A 20,189-nucleotide genomic window follows, 5' to 3' on the forward strand; every position below is an offset into this window, starting at 1 on the left:
CCCCCTCCCCGCCCCCTCCCTTTCCGAAACCTGGACATTGAAAATCACACAACAGTTCTGCAGAAGCATATAAGGAGAGCTGCAAATTAGCTCTTTGTCCAGGCTGATGGTCTGGGTGGTCATCTGTTCTCTTGTCATTCATTCACTGTTATGTGCACGCTGAGGAATGAGCTGTTGGATGAAGAGCTGTATTCTTTACAAGAGGTTCTTCCATTGAAGTTGCATTGCAGGATTTAATTGCCATGTTTGTAGACAGAGAACTTTGTTTTCTGGGTTCATTAATTTTGGGCACTTTTGCAGATTCTCTAGTTCATTGAAGAAGAAAAACATCAGTTTTACAGGCCGTGGTGATTGGTCAGTGCAAATAAAGTAGAAAACTAAGTTTCTGAGGAATTTGTTGTGAAACTACTATTGTTGTTGTTTTCAAAAATTGTCTTTGACAATTCTTTCTATTTCCTGTAGATATTTGGTTTCTTGGCAATGGCAGTGTATGCTGTGAACACATATTTAGCTGTTAAAACGTGGCGAATGAACAGCAGACAGCAAAGTCGGCAGACCAGTGATTACATACGTGCTCGGACAGAATCCAGAGAAGTAGACCATCGCCCTGAGATTCAGCGACTGGATGCATGAAAGTGACATTCAAATGGGACTACAAAGGGAAAAGAAGTGCTTAACTCCCCCATGAAATAAAGGCTTTTTTCCTTGTTTAAGGAAGATAAGATGGTGGCAAAGAAAGCCCCGCCCTGCATATGTGCAGAGATGCACCGAGTCAGAAGCTGTTGTCATGAAGGCAGTAAATGTTGATCATTCAAAAGCAAGAGGTGTTTAAGGCATCCACATATATACATATATTATATATCTCATGTAATATATAATATATATATATGTACGTGTTTTGCAGATGTTACTGTTTTGGATTACCTGCACAGTACTTTCTTTCCCTCTCCCAAGTGCAAGCTCTGAATATACACATTCTACCACTGTTTCTTCATCTGTCATAAACACTAAGACCAGCATTACATACTTGGTTAATATAAGAGAGAAATCCACCAAAAGTAAATTTAATACATGCGAAAACAAGAGAGAGGCAAATAGCAATAACTTTAGCCATGTATCCTCTCCAACAAACTCTCTGTATCCATTCTCATGCAGCCTTGGTAGTGCAGCTCAGTTCTCTTCTGCAAGATCTCCTATGATTTCACTGTTGGTGCACTTACATAGCTGAAATGGACAACCATTTCACATTTTTTTTTGATGGATGGATATAGCGTCGAGGTAGTTACCCTATGGGTTACTCTGATGTTGCCATATTCAGTTCATGTGTGACCTTGGCCAGATCTGAACTTGTGCAAAACTAGCATGTTTACTGAATGGTCACTGTAATGCATCAAGTGCAAGTAATGTGGTTTTCTGCTAATGCTGGGATACGGTCTGTTTTTCTTTCTGAAATGGGAAAAGAAATATGCTTGGGAGGCAGGGTGGAGAAAAGAGGGTTGAGGGGTACAGAGAGAAAGGAGGGGTTGTCTTCCAATAGACTTGCGTTCCAGACATGGCACTTTTTTTTTTGTTAAGGTTCAACCTTAACGTTCAACTGAGAAGTCTTGGGTAAGCAAGAAATAGTAAAAAATTATGATGCACTTATAAAGTGTTTATAAGGTTGCAATGTTGTGATTCATGTAAGGTAAATATTTTCTTTTTTGGAGGGTTATTTGTTTCTTCTAAGATTAAAACTGTTGGTAGTAGGTAATTTATTTTTTTTTTAATTGGGTGTTTCTGCAATTTTTTCCCCCTAATATTTCTTTGGAAGATTAGTTCAGATAATTGAAGGATAATACGGTTATACTGATCTGTTTAGAAATAGTTTTACCTAACAAAAGTTTTCTTATTTTAATTGTACTTCCAGTGAAGAGAATGGTATTTTCTCTACTCAAAACTTGAATTCTGCAGTAATCAGTTAGACAGTAGCATAATGTTACTAGGAAGTTGTCCCTTGATATTTCTCTTATTTTTATGATTGTTGTTTATATCTGTGTAATCCATTATTTGGCATATGCATGCCTGTGTAGGGGAGAAGATCTCTAGAGCTGAATTATTTTCTGGTATAAGCCGATGCAGTCTTTGAAATGAGCAGAACTGTGTGCCTGAACTTGGCTCACTTTTGACTCGAACACTTTCTGTGTTGTGTTCTTACGTAGCTGTACTGTTAAGTGGATGAATGCAGTTAACTGGAGTCTTAAGAACAAATGGCAGTATGTTGCAGTAGGTCACCTTTAAATATAAAAACCAGGTTATACCAAACAGAAGATCAGTAGAAGTGTCTGGTTGCTTTTAACACTGGAGGGAACTGTGATATTGACAGGTGTGAACCTAACACTGCAGTGTTTGAATCAAGCAACAGAGAATTATTGTGATGTGTGAAAAAACGCTGACAAAACTGGTGACTTCTCATTTTCAATTCACTGCTGTCTTAGTGGCTAAGATGGAGATAAAAATTCAGAAAGAGTTACTAACGGGGTTAAAGAAAACTTGCATTTTCTTAACAAGTAATGCTTTACCAGTTACTACAGTAATATTTTATTGTGCTTCATTGAAAGTCAGTGCCAAAGGGGACACCGGTATAAAAACAGATGAAACCATATGAGGCAACCTCTGTTGCTGGGTTTAGAACATAGACATTTTATTGAGGTGGTGTCTCACCAGGATTACCGTGCGTTTCATGAAAAGTGAATGACAGTTCCATGTTCAGTGTGGTAAGAAATAACAAAGTTCATTATTGCCGGTATAGTTGTTCTAGCCCTGCTGTTTTTCAGCACTCTTCCTAGTATTTGCTAAGTTTGCAAGAAGAATTTGTAGGTATTATCAGTTATTAAAAGAGCCTTTTTAAAAGTAGCTCAAGCATATCTAGACTGGAGTTTTAAACTAGCATTAAAGTAGTTTGTATAAAGATTGTGAAAAAAGAAAAAAAATCTCCAAACAAACAAAACATAAACAACAAACCACCACCACCACCCCCCCCAAAAAAACCACACCAAAACCCCAAAACCAAACCCCTCTACTCAAATACTGAATATTGTCCTCAAGAAGACCTGTGCTTTTAGAGTGGAACCCTCATCTGAAATCAAGAAACAGAAGTTAGGTGATGCACAGCAAAGGCTTTTCATTAGTGGTGTGTCCTGTTTGCTGGTTAATGACAAGGAGTGAAATGGTGTCTGTAAGAGAACGCCACATTCCTCTCCTTTGCTCCCTGTGCTGATCCTGTTTTTTCAGAGGTGCGGAAGGTCTCGTGCATCTGTAAGCTGATTAATTTGGTACATTTCAAATCCTTACACCTTTCCTTACCTGGAAAAAGGATAACTGCACTGAGCTTTTTCTGGAGTGAAATAATGAAAAGCTCTTTTAGCTGGAATGACTAATGCAGAATGATACCGTTATACTTCTAATACAGTGTAATAATACTTCATCATGTAACATAGTATACCTGAATGACCTGGAGTGCTTTTACATGTGAAGTAAGTTTTCTTGAGCTGAGAACAGTATGCCATTATTTATTACTTACGTCCGGAATTGAGCTTAGCACAGCTTTCAGGATAGAGTTCAAAAATAACATTAATTTTAAAAATACTACCTGATACACTTTGTAAAACAGAAAAACAAATGTAAATTTGTAATTTCCTTATTTTGGGAACCAAAGATGTTTTTAGTATTGTACAGTATATACTTTCTAAAAATCTAAGTTGAGCATTTATTACTCTACAGAGACATTATTTACTATTTGGATTATATAGAAAGGAAATAAAGTAGCTGGGACAGATAACTAAATTTCAAATATTAACATCCTATGCAGTTCACTATCTTCCCCCTCCTCGTATTGAAGAGATGGTAGTATTTTAAGACTGTTATCCATACTGCAGATAAAAAAAAGCTCTGAAGGAAGAAAATATGGTAGAAATTTTAATATTTTTTTGTAATTGCTTAGAACAGTGACATTAGGTTGCTTCTCCCAGGCAGTTAGTCTTGCTTGTAATTGCTGAGCATATAGGGATAAATCTTTTAGTCCTTAAGCGTGCTGTTTAGCTCCATAAAGGGACTCAATATCCACTGTAAATAAAACTAAATTAAAGCTAAACAGTTGAACCTTGTAGGAACAGGATACTTGAAACTGCAGTGGTTTTGATTAGTCCTCTTTCGTCAAACTAAGCCCTTAGATATGCAGTCTCCATGTATTTCTGCATGGAGAAAGTATGGTAAATTTTGCAAGGTGTGCACAGACATCAAAAGATTAATTAAAGCATAAGATGATTGGAGTAACAGCATAGTAACTGTTGTATAGTATATTTTCCTTTTAATGGTATGTGTGCTCAGTTTTGCCAGCCTTAGTTCAAGTTTATCATACATTCCTGCAATGATGTGCAAACTGCCTCCAATAGAAGTTTCTAAAACTGTAATTAAGAACTGATTTGACAGTTTCCTCACTTCTTAGTAAGGTTGATTCCTTCTTATTCACCAGTTGTTCCTTTCATTTTGTATATTCATGCCTCATCTGTTTTAGGTTTTAATATTTTGTTAAGCCTTCTTCATTGATCTGTATAGTGTCTGCTTCAGTATCAGGAAGATAAGAATACTGTATCTGATGTCCTTTTGCTTAAGCATGGTACTCTTCCCTTTTCTGATAGCTTGTGATGTTCGGGCTGGATGTGCTGCAGGAAATGTTATTCTTTCCCCACAGACTTTGGAAACTAGCTGGTACACTGCATGTGTCTGTGTGAGCTTTCTGGTAGGAGCCACGTGCGTAGAGGTTGAGAAGATTAGAGATTCACCTAATTCACTCTGCCTTTTCTGGGAGACAAGGTACTGACTCGAGAGATTTGATGCCTGTATTTCAGTCTGGGCTTTGCATTCAGAAGCATGGCATCAGCAGTGAGCTGTGCCTTGAAAGCAGCGTCTCATCTTTTGCTTGTAAGGTGTCTCTTGTATGTGAATTTAAAGAAAATCAGTCATGTGGCATGCTTCTTTGTAGGCTTTGTCACGTTTCACTGTGCAGCTCGTGATGCAGTCTATATAATTGTTTTATCTGTATTTTGTTGCTGATTTTAGAAAGAAGAGGTAAAAATTGAGGAAAGTTTCCAATCTTCCCTAAGAAAATCTTGTTTTACTATTTTTTTGATTCCCCTGTGAATTATTTTGTACCATATGATGATTGCCCCTTCCTAACACAGCAGATTTACTGGTTCTTGAAGTGCTGTGGAACGCAACAGGAGAATTGATCTGCTACAAGCTGCATGTGGACTGTTACAAGTGAATTAACCACTAGTTTTCTGTGAACTTTAAGTCCCTAAATAAATTTAGTATTTGTCATCTTTGTGCTATTTTGGAGATGTGCAAGCACAGCAAATGCTTATCTAATATGTGGCTTTATTAATACAACTCTTCCCCTCCTCCCCTTCCTTAGTTGCTGTTCCATATCTGTTATTTTCTTGTGCAGTGTCTCATGACAACTTTGTAAACATTCCCACTTGTTCTCTTTTGTGAAAAACAAACAAACCACCCAACCCACCCAAAATAAGTAAGAATCTTTCTAGGGCATAATTTAAAAAAAACCCAAACTTAATAGCGATTCAAATAGTGTAGAAAGTAATATCCTCTCATCTACTCAGATGAGATTTTGAACAGCTTTTTATATGAAAATCAGAGCATAAACAACAGGTCTTACGCTGAAAGCTCTGGAGCCAAACATCTTCAGCAGGTACTCAGGATAAATAAAAAGGTAGACATAATCTGATCATGAATTTGAGATGTTATAAAGGGTGAGAAGGAGGGAGAAACCCAGACTTGATGCATAATAATCCAGTGCTTTCAAAATTATATGTGAACATTAATAATCCTGTGGAAGGAAGGATTGCTTTTGCGCTTGGTAAGAGAGGAGAGAGACACCTTGAACAGTACAAGGCAGGAGTAGAAGTGTTTTTCTGCTCCTGACTCCGGCGCTGTGCTGGCTGGGTAATACACTTGGAGTCATTCTACACCAGTGTCATTAACAGTGCATCTTAAAACCTGAGGTATGTTGACAAATCAGTGTGATTACCAAACCAGCTTCTGCTCAGCTGAAATACAGTAATTGGTTTAGAGAGACCTGTGGAATGCAGATGCTTGCATCAGAAGGCCTCTGTGTATCTAGCAGACGAGTTTCAGACTTGTTGCTGCTCAGTCCCACTGAAATTGGTCAAGGTGTCATGTAGCATTTCTGGAAATTGGGTATTTAGCTCTTGTTGTTTGGATAGATTGTTTGGAGCGCCAACAAAGACTGCAGATAGAGGTGTCTTGTACGTGAATCTTAATGGTGACAAAAGTAGTAACTTAAAAATTAAACTGAAATAGGTACAGAATCCAGCAGAATGTTTGAAAATAGTTTGCAGAAATTATGTCTTGTTCCTCTCTTTATTTTAACAGAGAGAGTTAATTAAAAAATGAATTTATACAAATACTCAGGAAATCTCTGAATGCCACTTCAGAGTTTTTTCTGGTATATAGTTTTCCTTGTTAGTCACTTGGCCACCTGGATAGATCTGTTTGACAGAGTCACAGCGGTGCTGTCCAACCTGAAAAGGTTCTTTGTTGCTTTGGTCTTATTTTTGCGTTGCCTTTTAAAAATCTGTCTATAATTTAACCATTTATATTCTAAAATAATCTTTAAAAAAACTCTGCTTACACTGTGATTTATGATAGCCTTTAGTTTAGAGTATACAACACAATCTAATTTTCTTTTGGAATATGCAGCTTTCAAAACTGATCTTATATATGCCCAGAAATTAAAGTTGTCTATTTATCATGCAAATGGAATTAGATAAAGTTAACTATCCAAAATCCCAGTGCATCTCTTTCAAATGTGCTTGGGTGGATGAGTTAGTGAAATTGCCTTTTGAAATCTCTATGGGTTAATAAATATTTTTGTATAACTAGCCACAGATATTCCTTTTTAAATTATACTTGGCAAACAGAAGATATTTAATTTTATATACAATATACATAGTTAACCTTGATTGACATATTTATAACATAGAGCTTTGTGTTTACTATGAAGGTTTTATCTGTATACCATGGACTTCATGGGTAAAATTTTAAAAAGCCAGTTAGCATATATGGAAGAATATGGAAACTATCTTCATGAATTCAGAACGAGGACACAGGAGCATTTCAAAAAGCAATAGCCAGATCATATTAACCGAGTATCTGTTTTTCTCTCATTTTTTGATTGGGGCTGGTCCCTACGGCTATTTTAATAACATCTGGATGTGAGTAACAATGAAATCTGACCATCTGCCTCTTCTGACTGTCACGGACTATTGTCTAGAATATGGGAAGTTTCAGGGTATTGTATTTGTTTTGCTTTGGACAAATGTCTCAATAGACATATTTAATTAAAACCTTCATGTGTTTGAAAGAAAATACCCTCCCTTAACTAGGCTGATTTATCACTTTTGGTAACCTTTTAATCCCAAAAGTATTATTGTCTAAATATTTTTAGTAATGTTACATTTATCTTGATATCTACAGGTTAAAGTGGTTCTGGCTAGCACCCTTTTATTACAACAATTGCTACCTTCATTTTTCTACTGTTTATACTTTACTCCTGAATGTTTACCGGTTTCTACTTGTTGGGTATTGCGGAGGGAGAGTGTATCTTAGCACTACAGTTCATACAGCTTTAACTCACGCATCACAATTCTGGAGTGAGAAAGTATTTTGATTTATATATTGTGGCCAATTTATTGCATTTTAAAATTATTTCTATACTTAAGACACAACATTTATGACATAACATAACAAATGACTTAACTAATCATATCTGTCTAGACTTACTCTCTTCCGTGTTAGTGTCATTTTGAAACTATTTGTATATGTTGAAGTTTGTAAGGGTTCAGGAACCCACAATAAAATAGTAAAGTATGTATTTATTTCTCATTATAATGCTCAAATTTGATTTGAAAGTTGACACTTTGTATGTCTTTTCACAGACTTGTACACAAATACCGAAAAACTGCTTCACCTAGGGTGCCTTCCATGTGTGGTATAAACACTTACCAGTCACTAAAATAGAAATGTAAATTTATAAAACCTGTAAACACTATTTTTGTAATGTGAGTCACTAATGCATCCCTGGCTTTACTGTGCTTTGTTTCCACTAATACCAGGCTACTGTAGTCATTGCCTTCCCTTTGTGCACTAAATAATAAATCTGATCTCATGGCAAATCAAAAGATTGCATCACTTTTGCTCTGCTCTGCCTTCAGCTGCTACCTGAAAGATGGAGATAAAGCAGATTGGTGGCGTGAGCTAGAAGGTACTCCAAATTTATTTTCTTGAGACTTGTGTAAAGAGACGCTCAGTGTGGGATATTGGCATCCTCGGTGCTGATTTTGAGTCCTCTAGAAAAACCTAGCAGGCATAATCTAATAATCTGATTCTAGCTCATCATTTATGATTTATGGTGTCTGAGGAAGGAGCATCCAGGCCTGCCTGAAACACTTTATCCCATACTGACAGATTTGTAGTTGTGAGCAGTTCAGAAGTATTAGTCGGAATAGTGGGTTAGAATTTTATCTCGGGTTGAGGAAAGGTGATGCAATTTTCCTTATATCATATGAGCACAAGTCTGCTGTGTAATACCCTTGGTATTTTGCTTTTGAAGTAAGAAAAATTGTAATGTTTTGCCAAGGAAAATCTTACAAGGATTACTCTATGCGCGAATGCAGAACCTGACTCTGTTGTCCTTACTCAGGCAAAATTCCCCATTGACTTTGGGGACTGCAGGTCAGGTACCCATTTGTCACCAAATCCTGATGAAGGATTTGGAGAATATCACAAGTTAGCAAATGTTCATATAGAGACAATTTACAGCCTTGAAGCAATTTCACATTATTTTGGTAAGTGTTCTTGAAGTTTTCACACTGCACACGAGGCCAGCTGATAAAACAGACGCTTTCCATAGCGGTACCTCCCAGCTGGGATCACTGTCCCCTCAGTATCGACAGCTGTAACTTACATGTGGACGTGTAGCATCTTCCGGCTCTGTGTGTGAAAGTTGTGCTGTTAATGCTTGACCAGTTTCAAAGGCAAGGTAACTCTACAAGAAAATGTAACCCACAACTTGTTTTTACACCAGTAATGATTTTTCACTATGTTGTGTGCTTTTTTCTGTTGGTTTTTATGCTAAACAAAAAAACACAAGCTGAAGAATTGTAATGTCTTGCAATAGAGAAAGCAGCCTTGTTTTTAAAATCCATACTGTTAAAGCATAATTTAAATGGTATATTTATCAGTTTTAAATGTCATTTTGCTTTTCCAGTCTTTTGTATATGGGCACAATACTTTTTGTAAATTTTTTTTATTTAGTTGTCTTTTTTTCTTTCTATTTGAAGATTTGAGCTCTATGGATTTTCATGGTACTCTTCTGATCATGTCTTCATAGTGGTAAAAGTCTGTATTTTTGTATGTAGGGAAAATGGTAGTTTTCTAACATTTATCTTGATCAATATAGTATGGAATCATTTGTGAAGGACTTCCTGTTTAATAAATGGACATATTAAAGTACTAAACACTGTCTTCATCTGTAAAGACAACATATAAACTCAGTATACCAAGTGTCATGGTTCATTAGTTGCTAATCCAGTAAGTGCAGTTGCTAAATGCACTTCCTATGCAAGACAATGGTGTAGGAGTTAAACATCAAACCAACCAACCCTGTCTGTTTTTGTGGCTGTGCCTCTGACGAGACAAACTTCACAGATGCAGGAGTTAATGAAAGACCACATGTAAGCAGTCCTTGATGAGAGGTTATGTGTAGCAGAAATCACATGGAACTGCTTTATTGCTGAAGTGGTTGTGGTGGGATTGCTCTTGTGGAGGTTTCTCCATCTGGTATGCTGTAATGGGCTGAAATGCTAGATCTTGTGGTTTACAGCATCACATTCTGGACTGAAAAGGAATTTTGGGGCTGAAATGCCAGAGTGAGTGGGTAACATTCTGCCAACCTCAGAGCTGTATGGTGCAAGTCCTGCCGTGATGCAGTTGGGATTTTTGTTATCCAGGTGCTTTAGGTGTGAAGTGAAGGCACTGAGTTAATAAGGGTAAGAGCTGAGGCAAGGCACAGATGGTTGAATGAGTGTTACAGAAAGATTTGGGAATATCGGTGTTGCCCCTACAACACTGCTTAGGGATAACGTACATGTCAGGAGGTGGACAAAGGTGGTGGTAGGAGTGAGCTCCAGAAGGGTTCACCAAGAGCCATGTGCTTGTACAACTTTTCTGCTAGGAGATGGCCCGATTAATTTTTTGCTTGTGTGGGGGTTGTCAGCAGCAGTAAATTCTAAACTGTTGTGGTGTTGCATCCATTGGACCTGCTTAGAGATTTTATTTAAGCAAAGGAGTTTTTTGGGGGTTTTTGTTTTTTTGTTTAAAAAAAAGAAGCTTATTCTGTCAAACTTCAAGTGCTGAATCTTCCTTCAGTTTCCTGGGAAGACTATAATTGATTTCTTATTTAATGGATCAGGCTAACAAAATGTGATGGACAGCATCATAAATACATGAAATAACAGCACAAGTCTTACCTGGCCAAAGTTAACATTGGAGTCACTGTTTTATTTTTCAGATTAATAGATAATGGGTTATTTAAAAACAAACAAAACACTGAAATTTTCTAGTTAGCATTTATTTTACCTTCTGACCTAGAAGTTTTGCAAAACGCTCAGTGTACTGGGAATTATTCCAGTAACGGAGTTGCTGTGAGCAGTTTTTAATGCAGTTCTGCTTACCTAGAAGAAAAACAAGACATGGTGTCTCCATCCTGACTCCATGCAAAAAGGTGTCTCAAGCATCTTGTAACAAGATTCACATTCTTCATGCTTATCTAAGTTTATTCTGCCTCCTTGATGTATTCTCTCTTTCTCTCCATGCTCAAAAAAACCCAAAGGATGGCTAGATGGAGCTTCTTCATGGATATGTGAAAATACAGGGTAATACCTATCTTTCATTTGCTTTTTGGGAGCAGTTTGTATCCTGGTCTTTGGAATGAAGCCACTTCACTTTACTGTTTTTAATCTCTTACCAGGTTGGTTACAAGCTCCCTGCTATGAGGTCTAACTCAGCCTGGTAGCAATATGTATGTTTTCTCATTTATTTATGCATTTTAGTGCAGGTGTCAGAAACACGCACTGTTAGCGTTTGGTTACAAGTACATGCTCACTTAATGATACAGGCTGCTGGTCTCCTAGCAGGGGAAGATGCAGCTATAAAATTCAGGCTTAGAAATTTGCACAATGAACACTTACCAGAAGCACAATGAATGAAAAACATCTGCTTGCTATGCAGAGCATTAAATTGCCTTCTGCTTTCCAACACAGCAGGCTGGTGGAAGCGTTCTCAAATACCACATAGGCTGAGATATGCTGTTTTTCACTTAGCATCTTGGAAATGTCTTTGTCAGTTGGAAATTTAAAACTTACAGACCTTTGAACAGTATCAGGTGAAATGCAAAATTAAGTGTAGTGATGACAAAATGTTAAAGGGACGAATGAGCCTCTTATTTCAGTGGGAATCTGAAAAGGCTGCTTGGAAAGGTCTTTTCAGTTCCTTAACAGCACCTGTCCAAAATCACTGCACAAGACAAATCTTCCACAGGTAAGTATAAAGCCGTTTTGGTGGGAGGAGGGAGAGATACCTTCGAACTGAGAGGGCTGTATGGAGTCATTCAGCTCTGATGCCAGTGGATCGTTTTTCCTTCCTGTTAGTGGCTTTGATTCACAGCGTTGGGCTCATTCGACTTCGTGCATTGTTTCTATGTAGATTTGTTTCACGCTTGGTATTGGAAACTCTCACCGCTCCCTAGGTTTGTCTACTGCTGAGGGCTCTTCAACCAGCACAGGAATTCAAAACGGGAATAGTTGTGCTCCAGTTGTAATGCAGACATGGATTTGCCTGTATGGGTTTGGGAAATGGCTCCTGTTTGGAACAAGACTGTATTGTGATCAAAAAGAGATGTTTGATTATGACCCTACTGGTACACCGAAATAAAAACATCAACGATGCCTCTATGCTGCAGGTGTAACATTATGCTTCTGTTGTGACTCCTGAATTGCAGAGAAATCAGTATTTTGAACTTGTCAGTTGAGTAAAAACAACCAAGCAAACAAGCAAGCCAAAAAAAGCAAGCAGACCTTTCCTCTGCCCTATACCAGTCTCTAAGCTTAATGCAATATTGTTGGCAGGAGATGAATAAAAGACTGAGTCACCCCCCAACTCTCCAAATCAGAATTTGCTTTAGAGTAGTTTTTAAAAATTGAATTATATTTTTGGAAATTATATTCATAAAATACAGAAGTGTATTTTATTTCAATCGTGGGAACAGATCTTTTTAAATAAAAGGCTGGAATCTTACACAAGTAAGAGGGAACTGCTTACAAATAAATCATCAAATACTTGAATGCTGGTAACAAAATTCTCTGGACAGGCAATTCATTGCATGCCTGCTAAAGTACTCCTGGAGCAACTGATGAGCAATTTTGTTTGCCTCTTCTGTTGATTTTTTAGGAGTGTTCCAATGTGAAAAAAAATACTAGAAAACCTTGGCAAATTTTTAGATCAGAGCATGTCTGTAAGGGTAAACACAAAGGGGACTGTTGTTTACAACGTTACTAGCTGCCACATAAGAGCACTCCATCTCCAATGTCTACTAAATATGCTAGAACTCATTCTTGGTTAATCCTTTCATGCTGATGTGCTGAAGATGAAGTTTCTTCTCGCAAGACGTGCGAGCATGAGTGATTGGTCTCCAGTGCTGGCTCTGTGCTCCTGTCACCTTCCCAGCACATGATGTCCTTCCTGATGGATTTTCTTGGAATACCAGTAGTCTTGCTGGTCAGGGGCAAGGCTGCAAAACCAAGTTTTAAAATAAGACAAGACACCCAACATGTCTATTAAAAGAGGTTTAATCCAGCATGGTTTCTAAATATTAACCATGTACTAGTTTCCAGCTGTGACATGCAGCACATTTTTCAGTTTAAAAAAAAGAGAAATACAAAACAATTGAATATAAAAATGAGCCCAGGTTCCCTGATGTCACAGTGTGTGCCAGTAAAATACAATAGAAAAGAAAGAAATGTGGAGTTTCATACAGGAAAAGGTCCAAAGAGCTCTTTCTCATAAAAGCAAAGATTATTTGTCACATTTGGAAGCAACCATTTGTTTTGCTTTTATTCCTTCAGTGGTCTGAAATCAGGAGCTGCCTGTTGGGCAAGTCCAAATCTGGCCAGCACCTTGCCCAGCACCTGCTCTGTTGGGTACCGTTTCTGCCCGGTAGCAGCCAGCTGCTAGCAGGGAGGTGGAACCCAAGCGGCAACTTTGTCCCACTGGAAATCTGCCTTTATTGTTTTATCCCTGGTTTTCATTTACTCTGCTAGTACCATCTGCTCTCATCTTAATTACTTTTTGTGAAGGCCACCTGTTCTGGCACTATATTATTTTTAAAAAATGTATACAGGTTTCTATGAAATAGACCTATCTGATGTCATACGTAAGGAGCATGCCATGCTTTTTCCAAGCAGCATGCGTTTATCAGTGAACACAAATATTTCAAGGTAGATTGTGCTGCTCATGAAAACACATCCTTGTAAATTCAGAAGGCTTTTCCCCCAGAATACTAGAACATGAGATAAATAATGTCCTTCCGGGGGAAAAAAAGCAAAACGAACCAAAACACGGGTCCCACACGCCCCTAAAAAAGGACGTCTGGGAAAATGAGTTTCATTGCAGACATTCTTTAGTTTGGAGGTTCATTTTTTGCCTTTTCACAGTGGGAAGGATGCATTGCCCTCCTGGGGCGCAGGTATCCTGAGTCTCACAGTAACAGCTGTCTGTTTTGCAAACCCAGCAGACTGGGTCCAGTGCTGCTCCTCATGGCAGGACCAGCATTTGCAACACAGAGCGTGAGATCAGTGACATCTTGCACACAAATATTTGCAGGCTTCAATAGGCAGATAGCGTTGGATGGTATTGGGCAAGCCTTCCTTACCGTGTGTGCAAACACGGACAAGGGCTTCCACGCAAATGGCAGGAAGGAGGCTGGTAAGACAATGCCTCATCTGTTCTACCTCATAGCTGTGGCAAAAGTGCAGAAGATGGGATGTGACCCCATCCAAGCAGCTTAAAAAAGTGGTATTGAATGTCTGATTAGCCACCTACCCTGCAGCACAATTATGCTTTGAGGTTTGTTTTTGCTGCAGATCTCCAGTTGTCACTTTTCCTTGTCACAGACAGGCAGTAGATATAAATATACTGAAACCAATGTGTTAACTATAATCTATGCCTTCAGTGCTTGAGATAGTGGAATATTCAGACTTCAGATAAAGAAACACTGTTAGATAATAAAGAAAAATACAAAGAAAGACATTTTAAGCCTCTCTTCTTTGGCACAGCAAGAATTATAAAAGCTATAAGTGTTAAAGATTTTGAATTAAGAAAGCATATGAAAAGCTCTGCTTACACGTTTAAAATACTATGTTCCCCTTTACTCAGTACATCGTAGTAGTGCTGAGTGAGGAGGGGCAATGGAGAATTGAGATGTGGTGTTTGGATACAGCCCTGTGTGGCAGGTTGAACTACTGTAAAATCCATAGCTCTGAGGGAGCGTCTAATGGCTTTGAGAATAGTCTCCTTTTCCACATCACTGCTCTGTCTGCGCTTTGGTGGTTTCATAAACAGTGAGGTGGAAAGAGAATACTGAGGCTGAAATAAGGGAGATGTTTCAATTGGCAGTGTGCTCAACAAAAAGGAAAGTACTTGATCATCTTCCCTTCACATTTGCTTGGTGTTTGTTTCTTCAGTCTGAGTCGGAATCAGAGTCCTCATCTGAAATTTAAAACAAGGAACAATAGTGAAAATGAAAACTGTAAATCTCCACATCAGCTTTAGCTCTTGCTGGGAGAGATATGCTGCTCTTCAGCAGGTGTCTGCTTCAAAGGATGTAGCATATTTAGGAAAAGGCCTGTAAAATGACAGTTCTTACTAATGTGATGGAGCTTTAAATGGCATTTCAAAGGACTTGAGAAATGCTGCTGAGAGGCAGTTGGACCACTACAGCACAGCTAACACTTCAGATAAAAGAAGTTGCAGAGCTATTACTGTTGGCATGACCACCAAGAGGAAGTCTGCTGAAGACGTGCTTCCTGTACTAGAATATTGCTGTTTGCTGTGGGTCACAGTCATGCACTGCCAGTTGAGCCTATCTGAAACCAGAAGCTTTAAGATGTTAAGAAATCCCAAGAGGCTTATAGAGGTACATTTTGTGTGAGCTCGAGACTCCGCTTGCGAGGAAGCGAGGGATTTCTGGCCTCAGCAGTTGCAAGCCCCAGCGTGAATGTGAGTTTGGTGCCAGGGGACACTGCTGCAGGGTGAAGCCCTTCTTGCACAGTCAAATCATCAACACAGCACTGCATGACTGCGTATTTGTAAGCTGATCCACTTTTATCTCCATCACCAGGGAAATTAGATCTAATCTTTAGCCTGATTTTGTACCTTTGTCACCTGATCTTCTTCTGAGGTCAGTTCAGTTTGTGGGGATAAACAGTTTTCAGTCTTAACAGTCTGCTTCCTATCATCTTCTTTTCTTTGACTCTCCTCTTGGCCTAAAGCTTGCAAAGCTTGTTTTTTGGGGTTTAGGGGTTTTATGTTTGTTTATCTTTAAGTATGGAGCAGTCTTTATTATTTGCATGGGTACAGTGAGTAGTACCACAGGGCTGTGATGCCTGATTTGGGCTCCTGGGTACAGCAAAATAGCTACCTGTGTCCTGACTTGACTTGAAATGGGTTTGAACCAGCAGTGGGTCCGTCTTTATCTTTGTCTAAGTGGATCTGTCTGATCTTAGGCAGACTGTACCTCCTCTATCAGAAAGAAATGTGGTAACGGTCTTGTTAATTTTATGCCATGTGGCCCTTAGATTTAAGGCCATTTGCCCACAGCTGGTCAAAGCTTGACCGTGACTGAATAAAAGGCAATCATGATAAAGAGATGATAAAAAGAAAAGTACTACTAGACATAAAAGAGTATGGACTAATGGATGTTAGTTATGAAGTTATTAAAAAAAGGTAGATGTTTGTTTTAAAAGCAAGACATCTTGATGGAAGGGGAAAAAAAAAATCTGTGCTGCATAATAATTTCTGTAATTGGATTTGAGGCTTTTCAAAGTTCGATGGTGCAAAACTCTGAGAATCTTGACGTTTCTGGCTTGCTCGTTATCTTTATAAATCACTGAAATTCCAGGTCTTGTATTTTAAGACTAAGGAGCTTCATAATTCAGCATAGCTGTGGCACACAAAGCGAAGTTAGCTAAGAATAGAAACCATTCTTACTGAGTGAGTGCTCTGGCTCCTGTGTGAAAGGTGAAATGGAAAAGAAAATCTCACGTTACATGCTCATATAACCAAAATGGGCACTTTTACCTACCTTCTGACTTGCGCCCTTCAGGGGACTCAGAACTGCCTTGCTTGATAAAAGTAACCAGGTCATTGAAGGTGATGTAGAAATCAATGGCGTACACTATTGTGGCTATAAATCCAAACACCTAAAATGGCAAAATAACGCTCTCTTTAACAACAGGTCATGTCCATCAGTGACAAGCCACAATAAGCCTAATGGGCACAAGAAAAAAAATCTTAAAACTTGGGCTTGACTTTTTTTGGCCTATGCCTTTCTAAAAAAAACAGGGAAGGGAAATGTTTTGTGACCCACTGTAATAACTAAGTAACAGCTAATGTGGGAGCCTGAGGAGTGATTTAGCTGCATTTGCTGTCTCGGATGTGTCCTTAGCCCTTCCCCAGGCTACGTCCCTCTGTGGCTCTGGGTATGTTCAGCATCGCACTTCCACCATCACCTTGATTTCCCTAGAAGTAATTTTAGACACATCTATTGCAGAGTAAACTAGATAGAGATAAAATACTTCTGGAGTTTAGCGTCAGAGAAGCAGCAGTGTGACAAGAGTAGGCAGGTTTTCAGTCTGAGAAGCCAGGGGAAATGCTGTGCTGCATCACTCCACATCTAAATGCAGTGACAAACATTCAAACAAGTCTTCATCCCAAGTATGGCTGGGACAGTTTGTTGAGGGTTGCAGGCTGACACTACTGGGTATTGTTCTTCCCTATCATTTACCATTATTATGCAAATTTTATTTATGTCGCATACATTATTGACACTTAGAGTCAAGTTGCAGATAGAGAGGTTGTATCTTATTTCTGAACACAAAATGCTGACCATTTCCTGGGCAGTCCCTATACTGGAGGGTAAAACAACACTGCTCTTGTTTCAACTCATCCAAGTAAAATTAAGCAGTAGAGGCAGAAGGCTGAAATGACTTAATTTAGACTGTCCTTAGTAGTTACAGGTTTTATTTCTTTTTTTATTATTATTATTCCCTCTATTTGAGGATCTTGATGTTCTTTGCAGGAACAGAGAAGTTTATCTTCCCTGTACACCTGGTGAAATTAAAAAGCAGAATAGGTGCCTTCCTGAAGTAGTACAGTTAACATGGAACAGCACTGTTAGGATGAAAAAAAACTACCCATTGATTAAAACCCTGCTTTTCTGAATCACTGACCATTTCTTCTTAGCTTTAGGCATATCTAATTCTCAGTTAGTTAACTGAACAAAATTCTGCTACTTGCAGTGGGGTCAAAATGGAGTTGTTTCTAAAGTACATCCGTATGCAGGTCACCAAAATACTTCAGTGGAAAGCCTACGTCTACTTACTCCCGCTGCTTTAGATGCTCCATCATTATATTTTGAGACAGCAGCAATGGAAATGGCAAAGTAAATAATGGCAGCAGTGACGCACCGCAAGAAATCCTGTAAAATAAGCAATGTTGCATTCTCAGATTAGTCACGTAATCCCAACGCACAAACGTCTCTAAAAATGATTTCAGAAATGACCGTGAAAAACCTTTGTTGTTGTCTCAGTGGACGTGCCTGATGCTGGAGTGTGACTGCAGCCTGCTATTTTGCAGCAGATGAATTGCTCATCTGGGACATACTTTTAAATGAGAGATGACCGGAATCTTGGCATTAGCTTCTGCTCTTGCAGATGTTGGTACAAATCCTACTTTTAGCACGTGTATGTGAGGCAGACCTCTTTTCAGGCTGAGAAGGGCTGTCCTGTGGCATTTAGCTTGGAGTGCAGCAAGGGCCCTAATGGAAGACTCATTTAAAAGGCCTCAAAAAGCCTTGTCTTTAAGCAGAACTCCTGCAGAACTGAAGGCTCTGGAGCCACGTACCAGTTCCCCTAGGGAACAGGCATGCGCTTGTTTCTATATGGAAGTAGGCCTGTCTGTAGGAACTCCTCATTTAAGAACTAAACACTTTGTTTAGTGTTTAAAACTGGTTTAGATGTAGTAAGTACACTTGTAACTCCAACAGTTAGCCTGAAGTGAATGTGCCCGTTGCTGTCATCGAAATACGTGCTTCTGTAGCTCTGCAGGGCAGGGACCATGTCCTGTAATACAAGCACCGAAGTGCTACAGCAACAGCATCTCTGAACTGTGTATTAAATAGCGAGCTGCAATTCCCAGGGCATGTGCAAATGACATGAGCTGGAATAATGGTATCTTAAATTCACCATTAGATCTTCTGCCTTTTCAGAATAGATGGATGAGTAAGGTACTGTCTCAAACCACAAATCCTACAAGAAACTTGACTCTTCTGAAGTCAGGATGAGGTCAGTTATCTATACTCCATGGCTGGAGTATGTTATGGTAATGGACATATTAGATATACAAGTGGGTTTTTTGTCTTGGTTCTGGAATCAGATGCTTGTAGAAAATGGGAAAAATGATGGAACTGAGATTACCAGTAAAAACCATCCACGCTGTCGTAGTCAAAGTCACTGCTATTGTTTTAAACACCAATGGCCTTGCTAATGTTATTTCTATACACTAAGATCTCCAATTCAAATCTCACTATGATGAACTATAGCTATACTGTACTAAAAGAGAATCCAGATCAATTAGACTGGCATTTTTTGGGAAGTATTTTACTGCTAGAGAAATGCTGCCTTTACAATGTATGTTTGAAGCAACAGAGACATCCAGTGGCCAGCATGCAGTGATCACTTGCAACTGGGAGCCTGGAAGCTCCCCAGTGATCAGCCAGAGGTTGCCTTGGTTTGAATGAGCATCTGCCAGCAAGAGTTGCAGGGCTTCCCCCCTATAACAAAAGTACCTGTCAGTTGGTTTGCTGGTGAGTATGATTCTGCATCTCAACAGCACTTAGCTGAGAATTTTAAAACATTTCAGTAAAGTATATGCATTACTATATTGTGTGCCTCAGTTTCCCCATTTGTAAGGGTGGCAATATTAATGAGCCTCCAGCAGTGGTCAGTCTTAGGCTGATGTTGCCTGCTTCTGAAGATGCAGCTCAAGCCATTTGCCTGGAATTGGGCATAAATTCTGTGCTTTAATGAAACCATGCTTTGTGTCAGCACCAAGAAAGCTGCAGTATGCAGTACAGCACAGGTAAAAGTGCTTTGGGACCTTCTGAATGAGAGGCAATATGGACAAGTTTCTAATAAGGGAGTGAAGCTGTTACCAGCTAAACTCCCATGTAGTTCCTTCTACTCACATTATACTGTACAATTAAATCTGTGCTTTTATTTTGTGCGTTTCACTTACCGCCAAAGGCCAGTAGAGTCCTTTAAACTTCTCATTAAGTTTGAAGGCGTAGGCAAAAAAAAGAGACAGAGCCAGCAGAAACTCTAGGAGTGGTGCCATCATGAAAGAGGCAGCTAGAGATGCAATATAGCAGATAAAGATGATAAACGACAGCACCTAGAGTAAAGGGAAAACTCTAGTTATTTGCATGGAATAGCAGAGCCTCAGGCAGCTGAGCAGCTTTGAAGTGTTTTTCTCCCTGCCAGTGCTGCTGCTGGTGCCATGTCTTGCTTCCTTTTTTTTCTTTTCTTGGGCCAAATGGTTTTTCTTGTTTTGCATGGAATAAATCTAAAGTAATAGCATTTATTTCAATGTGTGTGAAACTGACTTTCCGGAGAGCCCAGTGGATCTGCACCTCTCCAAGTCAGTAATTTGTTCTGCATTGCAAACACTTCTGACAACATAATTCTGAAAATAGAGTGAGGCACTGCCAAGCAAATAGA

The 20,189-nt window shown here is 39.0% G+C and overlaps 1 protein-coding gene across 1 annotated transcript; it reads right to left on the reverse strand.

The window, feature by feature from the left end:
* Nucleotides 1-14,872: 14,872 nt before the first annotated feature.
* Nucleotides 14,873-19,863, reverse strand: CMTM3 (CKLF-like MARVEL transmembrane domain containing 3; the record flags this gene model as incomplete). The annotated part of the gene is made up of 4 exons (XM_010189404.1): nucleotides 14,873-14,901; nucleotides 16,496-16,613; nucleotides 17,795-17,890; nucleotides 19,708-19,863. Coding segments are annotated over 4 exons (399 nt in total), but the record flags the coding sequence as incomplete, so codon positions are not given.
* Between the last annotated feature and the right edge of the window lie 326 nt (nucleotides 19,864-20,189).

This window comes from Mesitornis unicolor, unplaced genomic scaffold (genome assembly GCF_000695765.1).
Source record: "Mesitornis unicolor isolate BGI_N332 unplaced genomic scaffold, ASM69576v1 scaffold46607, whole genome shotgun sequence".
Classification (NCBI taxonomy): domain Eukaryota; kingdom Metazoa; phylum Chordata; class Aves; order Mesitornithiformes; family Mesitornithidae; genus Mesitornis; species Mesitornis unicolor.